The 13,333-nt window shown below is 41.4% G+C and overlaps 1 protein-coding gene across 13 annotated transcripts in view; it reads left to right on the forward strand.

Annotated features, from left to right (window-relative positions):
- Positions 1 to 13,333, forward strand: part of ndst3 (N-deacetylase/N-sulfotransferase (heparan glucosaminyl) 3) — a 989,735-nt gene that overhangs the window by 673,436 nt on the left and 302,966 nt on the right. For all 13 annotated transcript variants that reach the window (XM_048537072.2, XM_059646033.1, XM_048537017.2 and 10 more), the window contains one exon: positions 1,539 to 2,815. In XM_048537072.2, the coding sequence (XP_048393029.1) occupies positions 1,835 to 2,815 (981 nt within the window). In that variant the 5' untranslated portion in view covers positions 1,539 to 1,834. The remainder of the gene's footprint in view (positions 1 to 1,538; positions 2,816 to 13,333) is intronic.

Genomic DNA, 13,333 nt, shown 5'->3' on the forward strand with positions numbered 1-13,333 from the left:
GGTATCCATTGGCAGGTGAGGCGAGTGGTAGGACATGGAATGAGGAGAAGGGATAGGATATCAGCTCCAGAAGCAGGGAAGCAGTGGTTTGTGTGCGGAGCTGAGGAAAGGGTGGTCTGGTTCTGATGGATGTCAGTTTAAGCTCTTGGGGGATTATTGGTGGTGGTGCGCGTGTGAGACGTGAGAAACACAGTTAATGTTTTAAATCTGGTGACCCAAAACATTAGCTCTGTTTTTTTCCTTCACAGATGCTGCCAGACCTGCTGAGCTTTTCCAGCAACTTTGTTTTTTTTCCTGATTTATAGCATCCGCAGTTCTTTCGGTTTTTACTCTGTGAGTAGAATTGTTCAGCAGAATCTTCAGTTTCTTGAGCAACTTTTTTGTAGTGGGCAATGATGAGGGATATGCAGGACCACTACTTGTAACTCCAATCTGTACTGGAATAAAGATTGTCAGGCCAATGGAAAATCCGGGCCTATGTTTTGTCTTAATTTTATTGACTGTTTGATCTGGTAAGTAGAAGTAATGATCGACTTTATTTTCCTCAAAACTCAAATTATTTATGGAGTAAATAGCAAATACAAAACAAGACCACTACCAAAAATGAGTAAATATCTTTGCTAAGAGATAGATACTATTGGAGAGGGAAAACATTACAAAAAAGTAGGAGCTAAATTCCTATTGTGATTGGCAGTCTAATTGTCATTCAAACAAAGGGCAAGGTCAGCAAAGTTAGATGTTAGATATGAAAAATAATCGTTGAAAGATTTATCAGGGAAATGAGAAACATGTGATAGGCATCAGTTTTAATCCAGTTACAATTATCGGTCTTCTCGCTTGATTTGTCTCCAAATATTAACTTCCCTTCATGCAACCCATCTTCCAATAGCAGTCTTCCTTACATGAATGAAGCCCCATTATCAATGCCATAATGAGTCTACGACTTTAATCATATCTTTATGTGAAGAAATTAAGCACATATAAAACCTACTCATGTCAGAATCATCTGAGACAAAAATGAAATTAGTTTAAATCCTGATGCCCTCAAGTGTGTGACCTGCTGTAATTTTAATGCTGTGAATTTTCTTTAATCTATTAATAACTTATAATAAAAAGTGTTAGGACTAACATTTATGCCTGACTTTGAAACAAAAAATGAGAAATAAAGAGAAAAATACAACTTTCTTTATAAGGGCATTGTTTATAAACATTAAAAACACACTTAAATGTACAATTTCAAAGGGATGCTCTTTGATGGAAACACTTTCACGATGATCAGAAGGCAATGCTGTTTACCTTCCTTACAAAACTAAACAACTTAATTGCTCAATTTGAGGAAAAATAGTGGCAGATCACTACACATAAAGTTAAATTGGTCTTAAAAGTAATCCCTTTGGCATACTGTGGGAAGAGTGAGTGTGTTTTATAGGCTTTTGCTGGTTCTTAATTGACCGACATCAGGCAAAAATTGGAGTGCTTGTGCTTTATCAAAATAGCTTGTTCTACCTAACATTTTTTTAAATGTTTTTTCCTAACAGACATTTTCAGCAGTGAAGGTGCTTCTGCCCAGGTTTGGTACTTCTCCAAAGGACGATGGAACAGTGTCCACATTCAACTAAATATGACCAATAATCTTTGGCATAATCAGTTGAAGAAATCCAGAAGAGAACCAAGCCAGGTGTTTCACCCTGTCGGCTTTGATGAAGAACAACAGTAACTTTTTCTGCAATGGTTACATGAGCTACGGTGACATCCTGGCAAAAATTGTTTGTATTCTGTCCACTGTTGAATCATAGAAGGGAACAAAAAACTGGAAAAGGTGATAAAACAAAACATGAATTTTTTCATTAAGTTTCGGAGGCATTTGCGAAGGATGGTAATCTTACTAGCCGCCTTTTGCATGGTGAGTGTTATTATATCAGCTTATTACCTGTATTCTGGCTACAAACAAGAGCTGGAACTTTCGAAGCCAACTCCAGAACAAGATTGTGGAGATCTCAAACTCCTACCATACAGATTGTTTGAAATGAAAACTGCAAAGCCCATTGACACGTCGAGAGCAGACCCTATGGCCCTGGTGTTTGTTGAGAGTCAATATTCACAGCTTGGGCAAGAAATTGTGGCAATTTTAGAATCAAGCCATTTTCAGCACCACACTGAAATTGCGCCTGGCAAAGGGGACATCCCTGCCCTTACAAACAAAGACCGGGGAAGATATGCACTTATTATATACGAAAACATTTTGAAATATGTGAATATGGACTCCTGGAATAGAGAGCTGCTAGATAAATATTGTATGGAGTACAATGTTGGCATTATAGCATTCCACAAAGCTAACGAAAATAGTTTATTGAGCTCACAGCTGAAGGGCTTTCCCTTAAATTTGCACACCAACCTTGCGCTTAAGGACTGCTGTATAAACCCACGGTCACCTTTACTGCACATCACCAAAGCTAAAGAAGTTGAGAGAGGCCCATTACCAGGAGAGGACTGGACTGTGTTCCAGTCCAATCACTCTACCTATGAGCCTGTGTTGCTGGCCAAACCAAGATCCACTGAAAACATTCCGTATCCGATCATGGAAGAAATTCTGCACGCCACGGTGGTTCAGGATCTGGGCCTATATGATGGAATTCAGCGAATTCTTTTTGGCAACAATCTGAATTTTTGGCTGCACAAACTTATTTTCGTGGATGCAATCGGTTTCCTTTCAGGGAAGAAATTGTCACTCTCTTTGGAAAGGTACATCCTGGTGGATATTGATGACATTTTTGTCGGGAAGGAAGGAACAAGGATGAATGTTAACGATGTAAAGGTAAGGACAATACTTCAATGCACATAAGATTCTGCCCTTGATTCTGTCTTTAAAAATATTTGTGTTCATTATGCTGTATTGTCGCAAAAGTGAATAAGCAACTGGATACATACTGTGTATAACCTTTTAGAGTAGCATGGTTACATTTATCTTGAATAAAATGTCCTGCCAGTTTGATATACTTTGGCTACTAAAACCATTAGCTGTTGCTGAAGAATCTATTGCACATTGAGTACAGCATTGGCAATGAAATAGAGTCTCTAATTCTAGTGTTTTCTCCTTACCTTAGCATTGTATAGCTGAAAGAAAGTGTTGCATCTCACTTAAAAAGAAGGCTCATGGCTGTCCTTCACTGATGAATAACATAATATAAAGGCAGTGACTTAGAATTATCCTTGGGACATTCAACCATTTTAACTTGTAACTGTTTTACTAGAGCAAATCACCATTGTCCAGAAAAGGCAACTGATTTTTATTGCCCTGATATTACCTGTGCAACAAAGACAAAGTGTCAGCCCAGGGTAATTGCTTTACATGTGAATGCTGAAGAAGCCATATGCAACTTCGGTCTTTCTAAAGTAACTGATTTCAACAGCAGTAGTGTTCAGTGTGTTGCAACTGGTGTTTTAGGTGACAGGATAATTGGGCTGAATTTTACAAGACCTGGTATAAAAGCCAGGGGTTGATCCCACATGTACTTCTCTGGCTTATCCTGCGCTTGTTTTAACAGCTGCTGAGCTTTTAGTTAGTTTGAGACTGTATGTAATTCTGGTCGCCCTGCCATTGGAAAGATATTATTAACTTGGAGAGGTTCATAAAAGATATACCAGGATGTTGCCAGGAATGGAGAGTTTGAGTTATCAAAATAGGCTTGGACCTATTTCCCTATAATGTAGGAGGTTGAAGGCTGACCTTGTAGCTCTTTATAAAATCATGAGGGACATAGATAAAGTGAGTAGCAAGGGTCTTTTCCCAAGGGTGAGGGAGTTCAAAGCTTATGGGGCATATTTTTAAAGTGAGAGGAGTAAGTTGAAAGAAGGATATGAGGAGCAACTTTTTTAGAGAGTGGTTTGTGCATGCAATGAGCTGCCAGAGGAAGTGGTGGATGCAGGTGCAGTTGCAGCATTGAAAAGACATTTGGAAAGGTACATGAATAGGAAAGCTTTGGAAGGATATAGGCCACATGCAGGCAAGTAGGACTAGTTTAGCTCAGGAGCAAGGTTGACTTGGACGAGTTGGAATGAAGGGTGTGTTTCTGTGCTATATGACTCTGTGCTGCTGGCTGAGAGGAAGTCCAGCATTTGAGAAGTGCCAGCCAAGCAAGTGGCCCACTGAACTCTTGATCCAGCTGTACCACCTGAAGTAATGGCCACTGCTGACTGCAGGCAATATCTTGAGCAAGAGGAGCCATGGATCCTGGTAAACAAAAATTCATGCTCTTGTTGGGGCCATGCTAACAGCCCCTGGTGAGAGTGGTGTGAAGCAATGGTTGGCTGGACTCTGTGGGTGGATCAGCGGAAGAATACCTTTGGGCCTTTTGGTGGGCATCCCTTGTGTAGCCACCATGCCACCAGCTTTCACTCAGTAGTTTCGTCCATTTTTTCCACTGGGGGGAAAAAATTCCCAGAGGTGGCAGAGAAAGCCTTTAAATGGCTACTTGGGTTGTCCAGTGGAGGCGACAACCCACCCTATGCCCAAATATCTCCTCAGGGCTAGATGAGGATAAGCAGGCAATGAGTGTGCTGCTCCCATGGTACCCAGTTTGTTTTCCACAATTCCTACCTGTCAACATGCCCAAGGGAGTGTAGAAAATTCAACTCCCATTGTCAGTCAGACTTCTGTTTGAATACATATGGATAATAACATACAGGAGTACAAGAAATAGGAGTAATACTATATGGCCTATTGTGTATGCTCTAACATCTACAGTCAATACAATCTTGGCCTTCAACTCCAGTTTCCTGCCTGCTCCCCTTTCCCTTGATTGTTTTAGAAACCAATAACCTATCTTTCCAGCCTTAAACATATTCATTGGTGGAGACTCCATAATGCTCTGGGTCACAAAATTCCAAAGATTTACATCTTTTTGTGACAATATTTCTCCTCATCTTAATCCTAACTGACCAGCCCCTTGCCTTAGACAGTGCTGTGCGATTTTAGATTCCCTGACCAGAAGGAGTAATTTCTCAGAAATCTTTCAATCATCTTGTATGCCACAACAGCAGAAAATATCAGTTCAATTTACTAAACCTCTCATCATAGTCCCCATCCCAGGGACTAATTGAGTAAAGCAAAGCTTCACTGTACCATCTGTAGTGCAAGTACATTTTTCTTAAATGTGGAAACCAAAACTGCTTACAGAATGCCATATATATGCTCACTAAAATCTTGTACAAGTGCAAGAAGACATCTTTATTCCTATGTTCTAATCTCCTTACGACAATGGCCAGCATGCCATCGGCCTTCCTCATGGCATGCAGTATCTGCACGATAACTTCCTGCGGAACTTGCACAAGTACACACAAGCTTTTTGAAAATCAACGCTTAAAAAGTTTCAAACCTTTGAAAAAAGTCTGTTTTCTATTCTTCTGACCAAAATGAAAACTTTACACTTCCCTACATTGTAATCCACTTGGCATTGTGTTGCCCACTCCCTTAACATGTGTAGTTCTCTTTTCAGCCTCTTTGTAGCCTTTCCACAGCTCACATTTCCACCCAGCTTTGTATCAACAAACTTAGATACGTTGTTGATCTCCTCTGATGAAGGGTCTAGACCCGAAATGTCAGCTTTTGTGCTCCTGACATGCTGCTTGGCCTTTTGTGTTCATCCAGCTCCACACTTTGTTATCTTAGATACATTGCTGTTTGTCTCTTCATCCAAGTTATTCTTATAGGCTCTAAATAGCTGACACCCCAGCACTGACCTTGTGGCACTTCAGTATTCACTACCTGTCAAGTTAAAGATGCCCCAGTATGGCCACTCAGTTCTTCCTGCCCACTAACCATTTGTTCATCCATACTGATATATCACCCCCATCTCCAATGAGCCCTTGTTGTGCCTATTAACATTTTGTGCAACATTTTAATGCATGCTCTTTGGAAATTCAGGTATACCATCTATCATTCCCCTTTCTCAACCTTATTAGTTAGATTCTCAAAAAAACTCCAATTAACATGTCAAACAATACTTCTCTTCAGTAAAATCATGCTAAGCTATGTTAGTGATGCTATGACTTTGGAAAGAATTAGGACTGCCTTAATAATAGATTCCAGCATGCTCTGAACAATTGATTTTCGACTAACTGCCTTGTAGTTCCCTGTTTTCCTCCTCCCTACCTTCTTGAAAGTATTACATCTGTTAACTCCGAATCTGATTGGACCATTCTCAAATTTAAGGAATTTTGGAAAATTATAGCGAGCACACACTATAATTTATCAGGGGTCGATTCCACCTTTGGATGACTGTCTGTGTGGAGTTTGCACATTCTCCCTGTGTCTACATGCATTTCCTCCGGGTGCTCCGGTTTCCTCTCTCAGTTCAGAGATGTGCAGGCTGGGTGGATTGGCCATGCTAAATTGCCTGTAGTATTCAGCAATGTGTAGATTAGGTGGGTTATAGCAGGATTGGTCTGGGTGGGACTTTCTGAGGGTTGGCGTGGACTTTGTGGGCCGAAGGGCCTGTTTCCACACTGTAGGGATTGTATGATTCACAAGCATCTACTATCTCGACAGGTACACCTTTTAGAACACTAGGGTGTGGAATACTGACTCTTGGAGATTTGTTGGATGTTAGTCCCTTAATTTTCTCCAATATTTTGTTTCTATCGATATTAATTTCTTCACTCCCTTTGCCATCCATTTCTGAAATGTATTATATGTCTTGTGCTGTACAGAAAGGCTCAAAATATTTATTCAATGCCTCCATCATTTCCTCATTCCCATGGTAATTTTTCCTGTCTTTGTTTCTTAGAGATCAACATTTAATTTCACCATCCTGAGTCAGAAATATATCGCCTTTCCTTCACTGTCATTGCGTCAGAATCCTGTAACTCCCTATCTGACAGCATTGTGGAGCTACCTACAGCACATGGACTGCAGTGGTTCAAAAAAGGCAGCTCATTACCACTTCCTCAAGGAGAACCTAGGGGTGAGCAACAAATGCTAGCCCAGGCAGTGACCCCTACAGCCCATTACAGGATTAAAAAGAAAACAACTTTTCAAGCAATGTTTTTAATGGCAGCTGCAAACCTAAATGAAATCACTTACAGCAGAGGTAGAGGTTGCATCATTACGTCAAGCCAGCCAACTCAATATGTACAAATGCATTTCTGTAAATATCCTCTTTACATGAAAAAAATGCATGCTTCTATTTGTAGCTCCAACTTACTTAATTACCTATTACCCATAATCAACAACATGTATCCTCCATTCTTAAAACTCTGTGTCAGTTCTAATCATTTTCACTTTCATTAATTTCCACACATGCATTGCACACACATTCTTTATGTCGACCAGGTCTTCTACATGTGCAATTGTGTTGTTTATTCATCTCATACCCAGCTGCTCCTGAAGAATTTTCATTTCCAGGAAGGGTCATTCTCGTGGCAAATAGTTGCCATGGTAACTGCTGTTGACCCATTGCCCTTGTTAGGAAATGAAGGAACTCTGGGACTGAAGGACATTCTAAACAACATGCAATTGGTGACATTATACCTTCAAACTTGGTCTTCAAAATCCGCAGTCTCTCCTGCCTGAGTTTTCTCCTCCCCCTTGAGGTTTCAAATGCAGTAGGCCTTGTCATACACTTCCCCAGCATTGGCAATAGGTTGCTCCTCTTATTTGATTGGGCTTGTATTCAGTTTTGGAGCAGTTTCATAGCTTCACCACTGTGCCTAGAACAAATTCCAGTCTGTTTTGTATCTTTCTTAATTTCCATAGCAGCAGCTAGTGGAACCAATAAAGCCATTCTGACTCACCAGTCAGCACTTGAAATTTGCAGACTTCAATTCTACTTTCTTCCTGCTGTGCGCGTGTTTTTTTTCAGTAGCTGGGCCACTGTGAACTCTGAAAATCCACACTATTTTGCTGGTCCAAAACATAGGTCTGACCAAATAAGGACAAATTTTTGAAGGAATTTGTGAAAATGGGGCCCAGACTTTAAGTTGTTGCAACTTCAAAGCTTCATTATTTCCTGGTTCCCCTTGGGGCTTGTCCACTTTTCTTTCCTTGTCACATTTAAAACGTGCCTTAATGGATTTCTAAGTTTTTCTGACTTCGAAAGAAGATATATGAAAACATATCAAGTAAGGAGAGAGACAGAAAGCAAGAAACATCAGGCCAGTTAGTTTGATGTCTGGCATGAGCAAGGTGTTAAAATTGATCAGTAAAGTGGTTATAGCTGCACACTTACAAAAATTGAAGGTAATCAGGGAACGCCACTATGGTTTCATCAAAGATAAATCATTTAACCAACTTATGAGACACCTTTGAAAGAGTAACATGCTGGGGACAGAGGGGATGCACTTGGATTTCCAGGAGGGATTTGATAAGATATCACATCAAAGATTATTGTGGAAAATGCAAGTTCATAGCATTGATGTAAAATGTCGGGATGGAAGGCAGATTGGCCGGCAGAAAACAGACTGCATGCATAAATAGGTTTTTGACTAACTGGCAAGATGTAACAAGTAGAGTCTGTGCTGGAGCAGCAGACTTGTACAACTTACCAAATGACTTAGATAATGGAGACAATGTCACGGTAACTAAATTAACAAATGATGCAAATATAGGTAGAAAAGTAGGCTTTGAAGTAGTTAGTGATAATGGGAACTGCAGATGCTGGAGAATCCAAGATAATAAAATGTGAGGCTGGATGAACACAGCAGGCCAAGCAGCATCTCAGGAGCACAAAAGCTAAGTAGTTATATAGTTTTCGGATAGATCTGCCAGATGGAGCATGAAATGGGAAAATATGAAGTTGTTCAGTTTGGCAGGAAGAATAAAAAGGCACTGCTATGAAGAAATGCAAAGGAATTCTGATGTGCAGAAGGATCTAGGTGTTTTAGTGCAAAGGCCATAAAGAATCAGTTTGCAGGCACAGCAAGTAATTGAGCAGGATAAAGAGGCCACTTAATTCATATTATTTTAAAATAACTTTGCTTAGGGATTAAGAATACAGTTGCCACCTTTCCTGTGTTAATAACTTTTAAAGTCGACAGTTATTTATTAACATTGTTTCCAGGACAGGTTAATTTGTTTGTGCCCCAAATGAGCATTCCATTTATAGTAATCCTGTCAAATCATTTTAATATTGGTTATGTGCATTGCCCTAGTTTTGATGATTGACTTTGAAGCCTATTTTTGCTGCTAGTACAGCTAGTCTAAAAATCATGTCCTCCATATGTGGTTGCTTGTGCTACAGAATGATCAGTAAAACTTAAAATCATTCAATAGCAATCTCAACAACAAGGCTTTGTTCTTCACATTAAATGAAAGAAGCAAAAAAGGCAACAATAAACATGTGAGGTTACAAGGTGTAGAGCTGGATGAACACAGCAGACCAAGCAGCATCAGAGGAGCAGGAAAGCTGACGTTTCGGGTCTAGACCCTTCTTCAGAAGTGGGGGAGGGGAAGGGGAATTCTGAAATAATTAGGGAGAAAGGGAGAGGCAGATAAAAGATGGATAAAAGAGGAGATAGGTGGAGAGGAGACAGGTAGGTAAAGGAGGCGGGTTTGGAACCAGAAAAGGTGAGTGTAGGTGCAGAGTTAGGGAGGGAATAGGCCAGTCCAGGGAGGATGTACAGGTCAAGGAGGCAGGGTGAGGCTAGTAGGTAGGAGATGGGGATGAGGCTTGAGGTGGGAGGAGTGGATAGAGGGGAGAACAGTTTAGGGACGCAGGTACGAGCTGGGCTGGTTTTACGATGTGGTCGGGGGAGGTGGAGAGTAAGTTTTGAAGCTTGTGAAGTCCACGTGGATATCATTGAGCTGCACGGTTCCCAAGTGAGATATGAGATGTTGTTCCTGCAACCTTTGGGTGGCATCATTGTGGCACTACAGGAGGCCCACGATGGACATGTCGTCCGAGGAGTGGGAGGAGAAGTTGAAATGGTTCACGACTGGGAGGTTCGGTTGTTTGTTGCGAACCGAGCATAGGTGTTCCACTAAGCGGTCCCCAAGCCTCCGTTTGGTTTCCCTGATGTAGAGGAGGCCACAACGGGAACAGCGGATACAGTATACCACATTAGCAGATATGCAGGTGAACATCTGTTTGATGTGGAAGGTCTTCTTAGGGCCTGGGATAGGGGTGAGGGGGGAGGTGTGGGAGAAGGTGTAGCACTTGCTTCGGTTGCAGGGAAAAGTGCCGGGTGTGGTGGGACTGGTGGGGACTATGGAACGGACAAGGGATGCACGGAGAGAGTGGTCCCTCCAGAAAGCAGACGGGTGGGGAGGGAAAAATGCCTTTGGTGGTGAGGTCAGATTGCAGATGGCGGAAGAGTTGGAGGATGATGCTTTGCATCCGAAGGTTGGTGGGGTGGTACATGAGGACAAGGGGGATTCTGTTTTGTTTATTATTGCGAGGAGGGTGTGTGAGGGATGAGTTACGTGAAATGCAAGAGACACGGTTGAGCGAGTTTTCGACCACTGTGGAGGGGAAGTTGCTGTACTTGAAAAACGAGGACATCTGGGATGTGCGGGAGTGGAATGCCTCATCTCGGGAGCAGATGCAGCAGAGGGAAGGAATTGGGAATAAGGGATGGCCTTTTTGCTGGAAGGTGGGTGAGAGGAGGTGTACTCTGGGTCGCTGTGGGAGTTGGTATGCTGGAAATGAAAACTGGTTTCCAGGTGGTTCCCAGAGATGGAAAACAGAGAGGTCCAAGAATGGGAGAGAGAGGCATCAGAGATGGTCCTCAAACCCCACCCCCATCTCCTACCTACTCGCCTCATCCCGCCTCCTTGATCTGTCCGTCCGCCCTGGACCGATCTATCCCCTCCATAACTCTCCACCTACACTCACCTTTACAGGCTCCAACCCTGCCTCTTTGACCTGCCTGTCTCCTCTCCCCTATCTTCTCCTTTATTCATCTTTTATCCGCCTCTCCCTCTCCCTATTTATTCAGAATCTCCTTCCCCTCCCGCATTTCTGAAGAAGAGTCTCAATCCAAAACATCAACTTTCCTGCTCCTCTGATGCTGCTTGGCCTGCTGTGTTCATCCAGCTCGACACCTTGTTATCTCAGATTCTCCAGCATCAGCAGTTCTTACTATCTCTGTAACAACAAAAATCTCTTGTCTTACTCCTGTTTCCCCTTCAAAGGGCCAGTTTGTTCATTAATTGGTTTGTATGATTTTTGGTTTTGATAATATTGGGCTCCAGTATTCCACAGCATTGCCTCAACTTTTAAAAGACATCTTAATGTTTACCACCAAGTGCCTGTTAAAAATCTACAAATCTCAAAACTATAAGGCAGAGAGGAGTTTCAATCGATTTATTGTTCCACTGTAGCACAGCACTTATTTGGTCATTGTATGATTGTGTTTTTCAAAAGCAGCCTGTTTGTCTTGTGTCAAATCTTCACATTTTATCTTCAGTTCTTCCATGGTACTTATTTTTAAAAGCTGTCCCTGGTACAGAGTGTGAGACAATATTGTGATTACATTTCTCTGTTCAGTTTACAATTTATAATTACATGTTTCCAGTCTCCAAATACTCTCTTTCCCATATCATCTTGGAAGGTTGAATAAGTATTTAAGTAGAAGTTCATACTTCTCATGGTATGTTGACCTGAGTTTTTCAGCTGTGGCTGAAGTGGGTATGAGTTTAAGCCCTACTTGAGCATAGAACCTACTTGACACTGCTGGAAGTGTCACTTTTCAGATGAGATGTTAATCCATTGTGGATATCAGAGATTTCGTGGTGTTGATTCAAGATGAGCAGAGGAATTCGCACGTAACGTTTATCATTCAAATAACATCTAAAATAGATGAATTGGCCAGTTACTTTATTATAGTACATGAGACCATGCTGTGCAGAAATGAGGTACTGACATTATTACATTACAGCAGTGATTGCTCTTCAAACATTTGTTCCAAAACACTGAGAAAATTGAGGCTGTGAACAGTGCAGTGTAAAGTTAATCTTTTTCCCCTATTTTTCAGTTTCTTTGATTCATTCTCTGCTGGGTTTGTTTGTATGTGCTTGTACTGCTGCACTCTGAAGAGATTGGTTGCAGCCACATTACCAGTCCCTTGAAACGGTCTGATTGTTCTTGCACCTGGTCATGGTGAATTATTTGGGCTGTTCCACTTTGTTCTTTTCTACAATTGGAGCATCTACGCAATGTTTTTATTAATATTCAGTTTGACTACCATCACGAGGCCATTGAACCTCTTGCAGCTATGCTGGCAAGTCCTTGGGGTCAATCTTAAGGAGCTAGACCTCGAGACCACTTGTCTTGTCATTCCAAGAGTATTCAGACGTGGCCTCTGCTCTGGTCTCTCTTTTCCTGTCAGTTTTCTAGACTGCGTCTTCCAGGGCTAGGAACCTGGGAACCTTCTTTTGGTTGATGCTCTTTCTCCTCACAGCCAAAAATTCCGCAGTGAATAGCAGCCCCTTTGAAACGTGCGCACCTCCCATTTAAGAGGGGCAGGTTAAATGAAACATATTATCCATACTTGCTGTTGAGCACTAGACTAGCCAGCAGTTCAGTAGCTGAAAGCTACACCCATAGGGAAAAGTTTGCATCGTGACTGCATTAATGCAACTGGGTGCAACCCCTGTGCTCAAAAAAAGAAGCAATCCAATTTGGTGTATTTTAAGTTTAAGACTGAGACAATGTGTCTGTCAGTAGTAGCTTGAGCCTACATCTGTTCCTCTCTACACAATGAGAAATAATGATCTTTTCAGTACCCAGTTGATATAGAGGCAGACTACTTAATGTTTACTGCTGTGATCCAATGATGTCCCTGTACGTTTGTGTGTTGTATACATGCCAATACCTTTACTTACTATGCTCTGCTTAGTAACAGTGGAATTTTTGAAGTTTTTTTTGTCCTATTTGCAAGATAGTCACTTTGTTAGCAATGTAAGGCAGAATATGGGCTGCATCTGTTCACACTTTAGTTCTCGTTTAGCTGCATTTGGCCATCAACAAATCCACTGTACCTCTGGGGATTATTCATTGAATAATGGATACCAAGTGAAGATAATCAAACTGAAAACTACAAACTTGGAAACAATATGAACTTAAGTCTCACATTTCTAAATTACTGTTACTTTTCTAAGAAGGAAACAGGAAATGTTGGAAATGTTGGATGGATCAGACAGCATCTGTGGAGAGAGAAATAGTGAAGGTCTTGGGTTTGTTACTTTTAATGAGCAAAAGCGCATGAAAAGGTGGTGAATTTAACTCACAAAAATGGCTCAGTTGGGATCAGGTGATGTTTAGCACAAATTATAACAATATTAGCCCGAACACTCTGCATACCCTCTATTTTGAGGTGGAGCATAAGTGAGTTGGGG

The sequence above is a fragment of the Stegostoma tigrinum genome, chromosome 1, assembly GCF_030684315.1.
Source record: "Stegostoma tigrinum isolate sSteTig4 chromosome 1, sSteTig4.hap1, whole genome shotgun sequence".
NCBI classification, from domain to species: domain Eukaryota; kingdom Metazoa; phylum Chordata; class Chondrichthyes; order Orectolobiformes; family Stegostomatidae; genus Stegostoma; species Stegostoma tigrinum.